The sequence below is a fragment of the Ammodytes marinus genome (assembly GCF_949987685.1).
Source record: "Ammodytes marinus genome assembly, chromosome: 7".
Lineage (NCBI taxonomy): Eukaryota > Metazoa > Chordata > Actinopteri > Uranoscopiformes > Ammodytidae > Ammodytes > Ammodytes marinus.
The window spans coordinates 16207955-16224425 of record NC_137211.1 but is presented as its reverse complement, the minus strand read 5'-3'; the positions used below and the strand labels follow the sequence as shown (position 1 = coordinate 16224425).

General features: G+C 44.1%; 1 protein-coding gene across 1 annotated transcript in view; it reads left to right on the top strand.

Annotated features, from left to right (window-relative positions):
* Positions 1 to 15870, top strand: part of LOC307253422 (uncharacterized protein) — a 36395-nt gene extending 20525 nt beyond the window's left edge. The window contains exons 2-9 of the mRNA XM_080031456.1: positions 4111 to 4316; positions 6449 to 6503; positions 6694 to 6784; positions 6904 to 7346; positions 7835 to 7999; positions 8382 to 8543; positions 11107 to 11241; positions 14597 to 15870. Of these exons, the coding sequence (XP_079887582.1) occupies positions 4195 to 4316; positions 6449 to 6503; positions 6694 to 6784; positions 6904 to 7346; positions 7835 to 7999; positions 8382 to 8543; positions 11107 to 11241; positions 14597 to 15133 (1710 nt within the window). The 5' untranslated portion in view covers positions 4111 to 4194 and the 3' untranslated portion in view covers positions 15134 to 15870. The remainder of the gene's footprint in view (positions 1 to 4110; positions 4317 to 6448; positions 6504 to 6693; positions 6785 to 6903; positions 7347 to 7834; positions 8000 to 8381; positions 8544 to 11106; positions 11242 to 14596) is intronic.
* The last annotated feature ends 601 nt before the right edge of the window (positions 15871 to 16471 follow it).

Below are 16471 nucleotides of genomic sequence, written 5' to 3'. Positions count from 1 at the left end.
AATGAAATTCTATTGCATATGTCGGTGATAGAGTATTAACATTAAACCGTAAGTATTTTTGTACTCCTTCAACTTTCTTGATTTGCCACAATGGAATATGGAAACAACCATGGATATGATATTCCAAAAGGTCTTTTTAATGCCGCTTGTCAATCAGAAGTAACTGTGGATGTAAATTGTTGAATATGAGCGCCTACCTCTACAACAAAATGAGAACAGCAGCTGCACAGATTTCTTTCATTTTAGATTACTACAGGGAATCCCCACAGATATGCTTAGGTTAACCTTAATATACAGTACTTAAAAAGCTGCACACTTTAAGCTTAGTGCATATTTGTCTATTGGGTCACTGGGCTCTTTCAGTAAAAGCTAACCTAATGTACGCAGGTTGTCCAACCGACATCTTTTTACTACTGAAAGCATTAAAAATTCATAAGAATTCGCAATGTAATTTAAATGTTACTGTAAATGTAAAATGTCATCCCTGGCTGAAATGTAAGTTGAAATGTAAGTTGGGGTTATTTTTAAACCTCAGAAGAATGTCCCACTTGTGAAGAAGCACCGTCATACAAGAGAACACACACAGCAAGATATTTTCCCCAATAAAGCTTCTTGGTTATTAAGTAGTCGTTTAAATATCGAATTAAATGTATGATGCATATAAAAAAAAAGTTTAATATGCAATCATTTGGACAAGATATCCATCATTTTGTTAGTAATCCTGCAACAAAATGTTGGAGATTCAACCAAAATGTGACGAGGTCTGACTTAAAAGATAGACACACTCTTTAAAGGAACTAGCAAAAAAAAGAGCTAAAAGATTAAGAATAAAGAACCTATGATCGTCTCAAAAACAGTTTTTAGGGCATATTTAAATGTTGCTGATTTTGTTTTCTTTTTTTCCCCAGCAATCTATTTTAAGCATCACTGGGAATAGAAGCTACAATTAGCTTGTGTCGAGTAGATATTGCATAATAAAGAGGCTGCGGAGTGCCTAATAGACCCCAGTTTGAGGATTAACACCTGAGGGTTAAACAGTATACGTTGGTTTGACTTTTCATTTCAAAGTGATTGTGTAAGCCAAAGAATGTAGTTACATTTGCGACACGACAACAATCAAGCTTTTTTTTTTGTGCTGGTGTTCATGTGTTTTGTTCTGTGCTGTCTTGTGCTGTGCTCTGCAGTGTGTGTGTGTGTGTGTGTGTGTGTGTGTATGATCTCGAAACAGAGAGGAAACCTTCCACCCTGTGGTTGCGCTGCCGCTGCTGCATCCTGCTCGCTGCTGCCTGCATCCGCCCCTCAGCGCGTCTTCACCGTTTCGCAGTTTGACCTCATTATCACCATCATTACCATCGGTATTAGTAGCTGCACTTTCTCCATCCACATCTTCATTACAATGCTGTTGGCATGCAGCCGTGCACCGACGGAGGGCTATCACCGCCGCCTACATCATTCTCAATATGCTGTCATTACCACTGTCATCATTTTTACTCATTATGTTCCAAAATGAAGACAGACGGTGGAATAAAATAAACATTCTTGCACCCTAGTCGAAGCGTGCTGCAGGGTGGGGGGGGGGGGACTGCCTGTGCCTCTCCTCCAGAGTCTTGTTTGCCACTTGTGAGCGTTGCGTACTGTTAAGTATGCTGCCAGACATGTTGTGTTGTGCTCCCATCCTGCATTGTGTTTGCTGGCGGTTCAGAAACCCACACCCTTGTATGCGTTCCTCCTCTGAATATTTCAGAAGAGGGGGGGGCTGACAAAATGCAGGCAGAAACAGACCACTGATGACCTCCTTCTCATCGCCTCCTCCTTTTTTCTTTCTCTCTCTCGCTCCTTCTCACTCTGTGCCCCCCCGTCTCTGCCTGCGCCTATCGCACATTCTCCCAGGCTTCCCTGCTATTTCTCTCCCTGTCTTCATCTTGTCTGTCCCATCACTCCTTTTCCTCTCTTCCCTCTCCTCCTTGTTTCTCCTTGGTGTTTTAAGAGTGCTCCCCTCTTTCTCTTCTTCCTCGCATCTTCTCCCACCTGTCTGTCCTTCTACATCCCACTCATTTTACTCCTGTGCCTCATCACCTCTCTCTTTCATTCATCCTCTCCTTGTTTGTTTTTTCTCTCTCTCTTCGTGGGGTTGCACTCTGCCTGTCTGCCTGCCTGTCTATTCCATAAAGGGCTTGTGCTGTCTGAGGCCTCTGCTCTGCTAATTCATTCGCTGTGCATCGCCTCACATATCTGCAGGGTCAGGCAGACAGAGAGGGTGAGACAGAGAGAGAGAGAGAGAGAAAGGAGGAGAGAAGATCTGGAGGAAGTGGAGAGCAGGAGAAGGACTGAGAAAAGAGGACATGGTGGAAAGAAAAAAGGAAAAAAAGATGCAGTTTTATCTCCAAGAAACAGAATGCCAGTGCCAGATCCTGTGGTGGTGTACTCCACAATCTTTCACACTCTCTCGCTCTCTTGCACACACACACACACACACACACACACACACACACACACACACACACACACACACACACACACACACACACACACACACACACACACACACACACACACACACACATACACACACAGTAGCTTGTAGCTTACCATGACCTCCTTGTGCTCACTGCTTGCTTTGTCACTAGGATCCCTGATGATCAGCTTTTCTCTCTAACCTAATATTTTAACCACATTGCTGCCATTGTTTCTGTTTATAGAGGAATGCTCAGCATAAAATGCATGCATGTGTGCGCTGTTGTGCGCCTGGGAAATGTGCATAGCAGTGAGTGCAGGTAATGACAACTGTTCCAAATTCCAAATGTGTCATAGTAGGTCTGTAAACTGAACACACATGAAAAAACATTTCAGGGGCTCTGCTTCAGGAGCCGGTTGCACCAGCTGTTTGTAGGCTCAAACTTAGCCTTCTTTTAACGGTCTACAGTAGCGTTAGCCTACCTGACCAAATAGCCTCTATTAGCTTAGCATATTCGGATCTTTCCCACTTATTTTAAACTGTGCCTATGCTACTTATTGTCAAACATATTTGTCCTTGTGTGAATACTGTATTAAAATATAACAAAATCCTACCTACAATACGGAGGATTTAAAGTTATATTAAATGTATTGTTGCTGTACTGCATCCACACACGTGTTTGTATCTCATTTTCAGAAAGAAAACATAACTATTCCTTTATAAGTCCGAGGACCGGTCCTATTCTGAACACATTGTATGTTTGTAACATAAGACGTTCTAAAATGTAAAAGCTTACAGAAGTTAACACTAGTGCTTGAAAGTTCATACAGTATATTAAAGCAAACAACAATTCAGTTAAATAAGCCTATAGTTGTCTTACACCCCCTTGTCCTATTAACAGACTATACACAGTGTATGTTGAGGCCTGTTGGACTTGAGTATGTGTGTGTAGTGGGTGGTTGTGGATGGTGTTATTTGCCCCTGTGTGTGTCAGAGTGGTGAGAGCATGTCCTTGTTTGCAAGACAACAAACACTAAGATTGTACAGCTGATTAAGAAATGGAAAATCTTGAATGTTTGATTGAAAAAAAAAAAGACAAGACAGTATTCTGCCAGCATATGAAGTGGGGCAGCTTTGGATCTGATCCTTCCGTCATACTGCAGGGAGCTCAGTTGCTTTTTCCAGTTTGAACCGACACACAATAATCTCTCTAGTTAATCAAATGAATGTTACTGTATCGTTTGATCCCTTTTTTTTGAACAACAAAGAAGAAAAAGAGTGTGATGAAATCTCTTTTGGCATGCTCATACTAGCTGCTTTGTAAGGTGTTCTATTTTCTGTGCATTATTCTCCAAGTGAGTCAAAAATAGAAACTGATATGTCAGAAAGAGACAGTGACAAAAAGCCAGAGGCAAACCAAGCACCCGCACACACACACACACACACACACACACACACACACACACACACACACACACACACACACACACACACACACACACACACACACACACACACACACAAACACACGCACGCACACCATTCTGACTTGGCTCACTGCAGCGTTTCTTCAGCGTTTGTTCTTTTATCTCTCACGTCTCTGACGAGCTGTATCTTTTCCCTCTTCTTTTCTTCCTCCACCTGTTTCTCTGCAGCTTTTTTTCCTGAGCCGACGTTCTGTGTGGCGGCGTTTGAGCCTAGAGTGGAAGTGAGTGAGTAAGTGAGAGGGACCGGGTGTCATGGATGGAGAGACGGATGTCGATGGCCCCTTCCAAAACTTGCTGCTTCTGGGAGCCATCGCGGCGGCGTCCGCCTTCGTGGTCACCATCCTCATTGTCCTTGTGTGCGTTGGCTGCCAAAGGTAAGAGGGGCGGACCATGTGACTGGAAATGTGAATAGCGGCTGCGTTCCAAACCGCATACTCCTCCTGTTTTCTATTCTACATCCTACAGCTGATCATCAAAAGTATCTAGTTAGAATGCAGTAGTAGGCAAACAATTGGGACATACTTTTACTAAGCCATTTCATCGCATCATCGCGCCTTGAGAACATGCCTCTTGCCTATATTCTTTTTCACTTGGAGGCTCCACATCGATGTGATATTACGTCACTTCCGGTGCACACCTGATTGTGGGTCAGAATCACCCAAAAAGCATGCTGATTTTTCCACGCTAAAAATCCTGCCCGGATGTATAAAGGCATCAGGGGTTTTTTTTTTGAGCACGCTGCATCTGACCACAAGAATTGGAGCATCCTAAATCTTTTTTTCCTACCATACTAAATAACAGGGAAGTTTGGGTATTGGAACGCAGAGAAAGTAAGGGGGCGGACTGAAAGAAAAGAGAACAGAGTGTTATCATCTGTGCTGCCAGCTTTCTATGCCCTCCCGCATCACTCCCATCATCCACTCTTTCTTTTTATGTGTATCTACTTCTTCTGAACTTTTTCTCCTCCCTTCTTTCTCCTCCTCCCTCCCTCCTCTCCGTCTCTTTTATCCCCCGCTCCGAGCGGAGTGGCAGTAATGAATGTCAATGGCTGCGGGCCTCAGATCAAATGAAGTGATGTTTACAGGACTGCGAGGAGACAGGCCAGAGTTGGAGCGGCCTCGCGTCATCCCTCCTTAAGCAGAGTCCTCAGCAGGCAAAAGCAATGGAACAGCCTGCGGTTTAAAAGGGGATCAGACTCTGAGCCCAGGCCAGAGCAATGGCACAGCAGCCTGTGGGTTTAAAAAACAATTTTTTTTAAGAACCCTCAGGGACCAATCAGAGGCTGCACTGTGGCTTTGTTGCCATGGGATACACAGATAAGGATTTGCAGAAATGTCAAAACGGCTCATGTCACAGAAATAAAACCACGCTATTGTTAAGATCTAAGGAATGAAATATATCCCCTGTATGTCGGTGATGCTGAGGGGCCGAGTGTTTGGCAATTCACCAGTTCAAATTCACTTTGTCGTGTACAAATACTGTATAGATCCTGGAAATAGAGACCTACCTTTATTGATTCCCTCCTATTGATTTAAAAATACCCCTCCTGCACTTGTTATTTTAGATTCCTTAGACCTCAGTCTGAAATAATTCTTGCCATTTCTGGTATGTCTTCATGCAATTGTGACATGTTTCACTATATCACTATATCCCCTCTTGTACCATGTTATTACGAACTCGTCCAAGGGGAGCTCACTTCACCTACCCATGATCCCCTTGGGGGAAATATGTCTAAATGCTTGTTGGAATAGGATTGACTTCCAGCCCACTGTAGCAGACAATACTCTAGCTAGCTCCAGGAACGTGACATAACTGACGTGGTACTTTCAACACTTTTTTACCTATAGTTCTATTTCAAGCACCTTGTATTAATGAGGTGATATGTGTGTGACTCCTGCACCTGTTTTCGGCCCAGAAATGTGATTTATTACTACATTGTGTTTTTGCAGTGCAGCAGTAAGTTCTCACATTATATGAGATGCAGATCCTCAACCTCCAAAGTGAGAACAAAAAGGAATGGATTGATTGGGGGGTAAAAAGGTTCTCGCATTCACACCTGCATGTTTCACAAAAGCTGTTTTCTTCTGTCAACACTCTCTCTCTCACCATATCAACAGTTTCCTATAGCTACAGCCACCTCCTGGGATCCACATTGATGCCTAACACTACTACCTTGAATAGAGTTGGTTGCACAAGACTAATACCAAAAGGAAATTAGCTTAAAGGAAACTGCAGAAATAAATAGTGATTTTTCACTCAGACTTATCGAAGGACATCCTTAACTTTAGCAACAAAAAAAAAAGAAAAAAAACTGCACTCTGATGGCTGACTGGGCTCTTGTTATCAACCAAGGACTTTTGTGCCCTAGCCAGACTTGGTCGCTGATAGTATCTATCTGCTCTAAGTGTGTGAATGTCTCTCTCTCTCTCTCTCTCTCTCTCTCTCTCTCTCTCCCTCTCTGTCCACCGGCTCCTATTGACCTTCGTCGCTTTGATGTTGTGTTCAGAAAAGGCAAGAGCAAGCACCCCCCAGCCGGAGAGAAAGGGACATCTGTAAATATGGTGAGACGGGCCTTCATTTTACTCCCCCCTATGTCTGCATCTCCGTCTACCATGTATTCTTTCTTCCTCAATAACTAGTTGTCCATACAGATGCTTGCATGTTTTATACGCAAATTAACTTGTCGACGTGTGTGTGTTTGTCTGTGTCTGTGTGCGTGCATGTGCGTGCATGTGTGTGCGTGTGTGACAGCAGGGTAGCCTTCGACATCCCAAACTGAACTCCATGAGCAAATCGGACACCAGGCTGCACGAGATCAATCGCTTTCCCTGCAATGGAAACTGTAAGTGACGAGTGACAGTTTGAACGTGACAACAATATTTATGACAAACAACCCGACAAGCTGTTACACTATTTCTGTATGCCCCCCCCCCCCCACACACACACACTCTCCCCGTGCAGCTGTTAGCAAGAGCCGTCCAGCCAGTATGGACCTCCTGCTCCTCCACAGTCGGCAGTCTCAGACAGACCTGAGGCCCTCCCATGGGCGACAGCTTCCCCAGATCCCCACCAGCCCCCAGGGTTCTGCTCAGGGGGGAGCAGGAGGGGAGACTGGAGGAGATGGTGGTGTAGGAGGAGGAGGAGGTGGAGGAGGTGGAGGAGGGGAGGCAAGAGACCACACCTACACCGAGGTAGGCCTACGGAACAACCCCACCCCCACCCACTGCCTGGATGACGGCCTGTACGAGAGCGTGGGCGTCCGTGAAGGTGACACGGGGGGCCCCAAGGTACCGTCTGCCCCACCACCCACAACGGCCAACAGCACGCCGGCTACAATCAGAGCCGCGCAAAGCCCCACAGCTCAGGCCAATGGAGGAGGTCGCGGTGGGAACAGGAACGGGAATGTACGTACACACACACGCACACACACACACACACACACACACACACACACACACACACACACACACACACACACACACACACACACACACACACACATTAAAAACAGTGAATTTGTATTGTGATTTTAATGTAAAGCACCCAGTGGGACCCGTTTGTCGGGCTAGAGAACCCTCTACGATGTGGTGGGACAAGGAAAAGGAAAGTGATGGCAGCAGCATTTTCAACCTGAAAGTGTAGATGTGTTGATGTTTCCAAAAAAATGTTAACACTCACACATGTTACTGTATGTCTTTGTTGCCCTATAGATGGCATGTGTCATCTGCTGAACTGCTGGAGTTGCAGCAGTGCAATTTCAATTACTTCTACTGGGCCTTGTTTAGGGTGATTTTTGCATCAAAATCTGTGTTATTAGCATTTGGGACAATAATTTGTAATCGACATCCCTGGTCATACAAAACCGCTCTCTGTGTAACTTTTATTTTTGAAGGGTGGCAGAGGGAATGGCAGAGGGAACAGCAACATCAATGGGCCGATGGTTGGAAGAGGTAATGGTGCAGTCGGTGTCAACAGGTCCCCTCTGTCTTCTGTCAACTCCCTGGCCATCCAGGAGCCAACTGCAGCTGAGTACGCTTCTTTAAGGAAGTTCAGAAAGGTAACAATGTGCATACATTTTCCTCAGAGTTATTCAGACAGTGATGCTTTTCATGTTTTAGTTTGGTTTCATCATTACCTGATCTTTTGCCCGGTTGCAAAAACTGCTAGGCTACTTTAATTAGCCTGTAAGATAATACACGTTAAGATATTTTGTTGACGTAAGGAGGATAACGTTTGAAGAGTTAGAATAGGTGAATTTTTCTAAACTTTGATTGGTGCAATTCACTGTTTATGAGACATAAAAAGGCATCCCTTTAGCTGTATGGCTAAACTAATGTGTACAATTCACAGGGGGGTAGGAGTGGAAATTAACTTGAATTGTGAGGACTTTTTACTGAACATTGACTGAAAGTTTCTGTACATCATGTTTTCACCTCTAGGGCGACAAGACAAACAGGAAGGAAAATAACGGGGCAGACAGCCAGTCGGACAGCCAATCGAGTGTGAGCGATTCACCTTCTGCAGCTCCTCCTTCGCTACACCGCAGTCAGGAGTTTCCCCGCAAACCGCTGGAGCCGTTTCACCTGCACGCCTTCCCTAAGGTACAGGAACCTCTTGATCATTGTGCTCTTTATCAACCGTATCACCCCAGCCAGCCGCCTTCCCAAACTGCAAGTATGTCTGTTCGCCACCAGAGGGAGCTGTCCAAAAACAAACGGCTCTTTACAGTCACACTTCAAGATATATACAGTATATTATTGAAGTGACATGAAGACTTCTTGTCAGATTTTGCTGCACATTTATGCATATTTTTTTTATTTATGCCAGCATCATTGGTTATCATTGTTTGTGTGGGTATTTTCTTGGTTTGTAAAAAGGTTTGAAACAAAGTCGCGATTGCTACATTTCCGAACTTTTTAACCAACCATCCTTACGGTTATAACTCATGTTTTAAAGCTGTCATTTATAAATCACATTATAGAGTTGTGTGTGCCAGCTAGAAAGTGTTTATAAACATATAAGGTCTCAGCTCAGGGCATTACTGACAGGGAAATAGAGGGACAATGATCGGATGGTGATCAGCTTTTCCTGTAGGTTGCTGGCACACTAGGTGTGTTTGTGAGTGTGCGTGTGCGTGTGTGTGTGTGTGTGTGTGTGTGTGTGTGTGTGTGTGTGTGTGTGTGTGTGTGTGTGTGTGTTTGGCAAAGCATGAAACGGGTGACTTTGTTTTTTGTGATAGAGAATTAAGAGGGAAACAGGTCATGTTGTTTAAACAATGTTGTGTTAGCTGTGACTGTCAGCCCAGATGTTGACCTGCACTTTTAATCTGCACTTGCTGAATCTTTGACAGTGTGTGTACATGTGTGCTTGTTCATGTGTGTGCATGTGTGTGTTTCTTACGCCCCTTTTGGGCTGTACTGTGCTGCACATTATTAGAGTGGCCAAAATAGAGAGTGGAAGGAAGGATTATGTAAGAGCTTGGCAGACTGCCAAGTGTGTGTGTGTGTGTGTGTGTGTGTGTGTGTGTGTGTGTGTGTGTGTGTGTGTGTGTGTGTGTGTGTGTGTGTGTGTGTGTGTTCGTTCCCGTTGAATCTATCAGCTATCTATAAATGGCTAACAGGTAGCCTGCAGCCTGTGTGGGGATAAATAATGTTCACATATTGAAGCCATTTACTCTGCCCCGGCTTCTATTTCTCACTCTCACTGCACAGGAGGAGCATATAAAAGTTTAATCATCCTTGGTTGCATGTGCACACACCACTACAGTCTTTGTACTTGGTTTCTTATTGGATTTGATCACCAGTGATTACATTTAGGACAGTTACTTGTTTGGTGTGAAAAAAAATGCACTTGTTACATCTCCATGTAGCACTTACGTGTGGCACTTTGTAGTTTGGTTTATTTGAAGCTAAAGTACTTACGTGATTCTTGTTGTTCTGAGTTTGTAACTTCATGGTTGAATGCACTTAATGGAAGTCGCTTTGGATAAAAGTGTCAGCTTAATAAAATGTAATGTAATGTTAAAAAAAAGGATCACACATACTTAATACTAAGCAGATAGAAAATGCAAATTATCACACAAAAACTTCTTAGTCACCATTTAGTATTCCTGAAATGTAGCAATTAAGAGTTAGCATCTTTTTTTTTGACGATGTACATATTTTTTTAGCCAAAGTTATGTTTTTGCAGCATTGTCTGGATGTCAGAGATTGCATTAATCCTTGTTGAAATGGTGGTCCCATAGCAAGGAGGAACTGATTTACCCTTGCTGAAAATTGTCTAAGCAAGTCTTACTGTTAACAAAAAGCCAGTAAAAATTCATATAGTATAATGAAGTTTTCTTTGTGCTTCTGTAAAGCCTGCTGATTCTCATTATACAGATTCTCGTGGATGTAACACTAATTAACCCTGCGTTCCGAATCGCATACTCTCCCTTTTTTCTATTCTACATACTACATCCTACGATAAAAAGGATCTAGTTAGGATGCAGTAGGCATACAATTGGGACAAACTTTTACTTATTTATTTTATCATAACATTGTGCCTTGATCTTGCCTCTTGCTTGTATATCCGTCGCATCCCCGTTTGTTTACATATGGAGGCTCCGTTGATGTGACGTCACTTCAGGTACACACTGGATTATGGGTCTGAATCGCCTAAATAGGATGCTGTTTTCATCACTAAAAATCTCGGCCGGATCTAGTAGACATCCAGGTCTTTCTTACCATCCTAAATCTGGCCACAAGAATTGTGAAATCCTGAATCTTTTTTCTACCATACTAAATAGTAGATAGTAGTAGCGTATTGGAACGCAGGGTTTGTCTCAAACTATACCGCGTTGGGTACTTGAATTTGAGACAATTAGGCCTGTAATGTCCTCGAACTTCATGTTTAAGACGGTGTTGGAAACCTGTCCCTCTCTGTTTGACACACACACACACACGCACGCACGCACGCACGCACACACACACACACACACACACACACACACAGACACAAACACACACATACACACACATTACAGTCTGGTACAACGTCATAAAATGGAACACAACTACACATGTGGAAACATGTTAAATAAATAGCTGCGTCTTGCTTTGCGACAAGCCATCCGGTCCGGATCATAATTGCAAAACTTGTCCTTCAATTGATTTGGTTTACCAGGAGGCGGTGTTCATGGGTAACGGAGAAGAGTACATCTGGAAGCCTCCAGAAGAGGATGAAATCATCACCTTGCATCCACCTCCACTCCGAGGAGAGAACGGACAGGGGCACCCAACACCCCCAACTGCAAAGGAGGTACAATACAGTAGTGTGTGTGTGTGTGTGTGTGTGTGTGTGTGTGTGTGTGTGTGTGTGTGTGTGTGTGTGTGTGTGTGTGTGTGTGTGTGTTGATAGTTGGTCATTTGGAGGAGGGGCCACTCCACTGGGAAATGGAAGGACTACAGGCAGACATATAGACGGACAGGTCTTTGATTTGTGACTGCTGTGTTTACCGTTTGGGGCGCCCATATGATTGGGCACGCCTTCATAACGCCACTGCCCTATGACCTTCCTGTCGTACAAAGTTTCTGCTTACAGCCAGAGGTTTCGTTACATGGATCCAGCACCCCCAATTCCCTGCCTGACCCCATTCTCCCATCACCCCCCCCCCCCCCGATCTATCTGTCTCCAACACACAACCCGCCCCAGACGGTTCGGACATCAGTATCACCAGCTGCCGAACCATTAATTATAACTTTGCAGTCATAGAGATGTTTGTTAAAGGTTAGATGTTGTGGCTTATCAGCCTATGCAGTCAGAATGGAATCAGCCCTGATTGGGATGTGGCCTGCGAGCTGACTTATATATGTGTGTGTGTGTGTGTGTGTGTGTGTGTGTGTGTGTGTGTGTGTGTGTGTGTGTGTGTGTGTGTGTGTGTGTATGTGTGTGTGTGTGTGTGTAATAGAGTATGACTGCTGTTAAGAGGGGGAAGTCTACTCGCCAAACTTGTCACAGACTCCACTACGTGCGTCCACCCCCACTTCTCCACTCATAGTCCCACTGGAAACAGCATACAACATTCTGAGAGTGAGCAGTTAGTGAACTTTTACCATGCCTAGGAGGTCAGGGGGCAGTTAAACTGAGTAGATGGACGTGTGCGTCCCCAAAATAGAACATATTGGTCTGTGCTTGACTGATGTATATCAGCTCGGGGAAGTCTTTTTGTCCACAACTTCTTTGGTATATTTATAACTATATATGAAGTTTGAATTTTGAGACAGAAAGAATATTTCATCTTTCATCTTCAGCAGCTTTTGAATAATGAGTCAGAGAATTCATATATATTCATATAGGATCTAACAGAGATAATCTAGACAACCAAAAAATAAATGGAGTTTCATTTATTCTGGGAGGCATCTAGGAGTTATGTAAAGCAGCAATCCTGACAAGTTTTAATCAGTGTATTTGTGGGCTTAACCAGTGTTGAGCCAAAGTGTTTGGATGCTGTATTTGGAGATTAAGGGGTTAAGTCTCTGCTGTGCGGCTCATGATTTAAACGCCCCCTCTGCACATCAGACTGGTACACAGAGCAACTGGCCTTGACTGCGTTCTACAGTCTCTTGCTCAATTTCTGTCAAACTTTCTTTTCTGTTTTTTATTCTTTCCTTTACAAACTTTTTTCTCTCCCTTAGCCACTGTGTTTTTCCATTTGAAAGTTTGTTGTTGCCCCAACATGCCCATAAACTGTGTATCCTCTGGAGTTTGTCAGTTGCAGCCGTCAAAAGGTGTTGAGTTTCCACTCCCACCTAAATCTCCCCCTCTCCTCTGGCGCTCTCTCTTACTGCTCCACTCCCTTCGTGGCTATTAGGAGGCGCTGCCTCCTCCAACCAATCACATTGCAGAAAGTACGTCTTACCAGATGCATATCGGCCACTAGTAAACGGTTTGGAAACATGTGCCATATTTGCTTTTCATAAAGTTTAGACATGTATACTGTGGTTTTTCCATGTTAATCAGTCTGTGTTGAAATCAAAGGTGACTTCTCAAAGCTCCAGGTCTGAGCAGAGAGCTTACACAGTATCAGAGGAGACATTACAGAAAGGAGTACAGGCAGAGGGGAGGAGAAAAGAAAACATACAATGCACAGGCTTCCTCAACAGCTGCAGCCCAGTTTTGAAATCCCCATCATCTTGTGACTTCCTTCCTCTGCTGCACATAGCTGCTGATTCTGTGTGCACAAATGCACACTCGTACGCTCTCCTTGCAAATAGACACACACTTGCAGCATACGCCAGGGTCTTTGTTTATCCAAAAAGGTCACAAGAGATTTGTGGGGGCAGGGTATGTGTGTCACTTGAGGTCTTTCAGAGACAGAGAGAGAGAGAAAGAAGGATGGGGGAAGGATTATCACAATTAGAAGGACGTTACAGTGGTTAGCACTTGGATAACATTTCTTTCTTCAACTCATGTCTTATTTTCTCTTATATAATACATATAATGTAGGCTATCCAGGGAAAAGCAAGGTTAGAACACATAGGAAACAGGAATTGTTTCTATGCTCGCCTCTCAGGTTTCAGTTTTGTGGGAGCGGAAGAAAAACAAGGCTATTCTGTGAACATGTGTGGGAGAGAGAGAGAGTTTGCATAGCCAGTGTTTCTCAGGGCCACAAACAAAGAGCTGCTGGTATGGGTGTGAACACAGAAGGTAAACATTACCATGTCCCACAATCCTCTGCTCTTGTGCTCCCCATGCGAAATTTTGACACAGAAACGCTAAAAGGTCACAGCAGCACTGGTTTATCCAAATTCCCCACAATAACTCACGCATGCCTTTGCGGTTGAGAGTCCTAGATATCAAGTCTTACATGTTTCACTGGGAGAACACACAGAGTTAACGCACATGAAGGGTATGGGCATGCATACTGTATGCAAACAGACACATAAGTACACTCGCAGTCACAAAAACATGTCCCATGCCTCATTCAAATCAAATAAGATGTGAGCAAAGTCCATTAGTGTACACCACTTTGCAGTTTTTTCAGTGCGCTGGCTGTTGTCCAGACCTTTCACACCATACCCTGTTGTTCTCTTGCCAAAGCAGTTGCTGTGAAATTTTAACAGGTCCGTCCACTGCAAAGTTAACTCTGTCAGTCTGCCTAGACCTCAACAGACTGATAACACAGTTTACTCTGCCTTATCCCTCCCCGTCAAAATAGGTCATGTTGCTGCACAGAGCAGGCTCTGTCAACAAATGCGAAAACTCCCATGCACACACCCTTCGCAATCCATGTTCACCCATTAATTCGCATACACCAAATTAGCAGCATTATATGTTTAATCTCATGTTCACATATGTATTCATACATGCAAACAAACAGAGATACATACATGCCTATAGGAAGTCTGCACAATCTCAAAAGTGACTCATCAGTTTAATGATGAAAGGTGTGAACACTGACACAGTGACATTTAAGTCCCAGCACAGTGCAGCATGTGAATTCTATGTATCAGTTGTGGTTACAGCTATTCACTGACAGAAACAAGGTTGTGAATGAAGCAGAATAACTGTTATCTACTTATTCAGGAGCTGTCGCCCATAGCCTGTAGGACAGCATTTACGGTAGTTCAGTGTCATTAGGTAACCACCACTCTCCTCCTGTGTGTGTCCTCAGATTGCCGACACCTACTCCATTGTGTGTAAAGAGAAGAAGAAGAAACCTCCAGTGGAAAACCATGGAGCAAAGACCCTCCCACGCTCCTTTGGAGGAGGATCCCGAGGCCGAGGCCGGGGAGTCCAGGAACAGGCACGTTCCCAGGAGGAGCCCTGCTATGAGCCTGTAGGAGACCGATCCTGGTCCACATGTGCCATGGCCGAATCTGACCCCGCGTACGCTACCATTGACTCCCACCGGAAACGTGAGCAGGCGGGAACCAATAACAGCACGGCCGTGGGTAATGCCACTCTAAAGAGGAAGAAGCCGCCGGTGCCGGTTCCGGTTCCGGTTCCGCAGCTGCTGCCGCTGCCGCAGCAGCAGGCGGCGACAGTTGCACCTCAGGGCTCAGGACCCAGCACCCAACCTGCTAGAGGTCTGCCTGGTGGGGAAAACTTCTATGAGACCATCAGCGATGTGAAACAAGGGGCCAGCTCCAGCACCACCACCATCTTCACCTTCAATGATGGCATGGAGATGTACGTCACCGGACTGTAGCCCACTGACTGACAGGCAGAGAAAGGGCCCAGAACCGGCTGGTACAGAGTCATTAAAAGGGACCCTCCTGTTCACCGGCCAACAGGTTGCTGTACATACATACATACAAGGCCCTCTATAGACAAACAACATGAGTATCCATTTTGTGATGACATCAGGTACAAACAGGGTCTTAATCCAGGTTCAACCTTTCCTTGATTGGTCTGTATTTCAGAACCAGCCTAAGCTTAGTCCAGCCCAAATATGGACCAAATACGTTTTAACAACAACAAAAAGAAAAAGGTTAAGAAAACCAGAATATACATCTTCAACAGACTGTGTCACTGACCATTCTCACCTCTTTGTGCATCATTTTCCATAATATCTTTATTTTTATATGAACACTGTACTCATTAAAGAGTATGCGGTGTAACTCACAACCTTTGATATTGTATTAAAAAAATAAATGTGCATGCATTGTGCAAACACACCTGAAAACGAACATTAGTAGCAAGGAACTGAAGTATGAGGCACACTCGCTATTGTCACTCATGTACGCGCACACATACACACGCATATGCCTCATCTTGCGGGACTTATATAATATAAGCAGATGGATGTCACAGAGATTTGCGGTGCTTAGCTCTCCCTAAGCAAACATCTGAAACAGGTTCTCTGTGCGCATTGGCCTGTTGCCTGGCAGACAGCACTGTGGTGCTTTGTCCAAACATAGGTCTCGGATATGTAGGCCTGCTTAAACAGAAGTAAATAAAGGCTATAGTCCCTGTTTCACAAATGACCATTAATGTGCCCTCAGTTCATGTGCAGTAACCTATAACATTTAAAGTTGTTTTGATCAATAAGGTAACCGTCACCTTTATTATGAGTTCAGTTACCAATCCACACTCACATTTGAAAAGCATCTGTAGCCAGGGGCATAGTGACACACCCAATCACTCCCTCACACAGATACACTCACACTTGGCAGAATCATGCAGCGTAATGCTATCAGGTCAGGGGCATTGACTGGGGTTGTGTAAGAATTTCCCCAGAGTGATATGGGTGACAGATTTGATGTATTCATATAAAAAATATAATATAAATAAATATAATACAATAAATGAGAGATTATATTTTCAAAAATCAGGAAGCAAAGGCGTGTCCAAAATAATACAGGATGCTTCATCCTGTGCAGTTGATATGTCATGTCCTTAGGGTGCTGTAAACATCGGATTTTATAACCCTATTATATTTTGCACTGGATAGCTGCAGGACTGGTTGGATTAATTGCGCAATAACGTGCTGCAAAGGGTTTCTGAGCACAGTTCTGATTCGCTCTCTGGTTTCAAATCAAAGCCA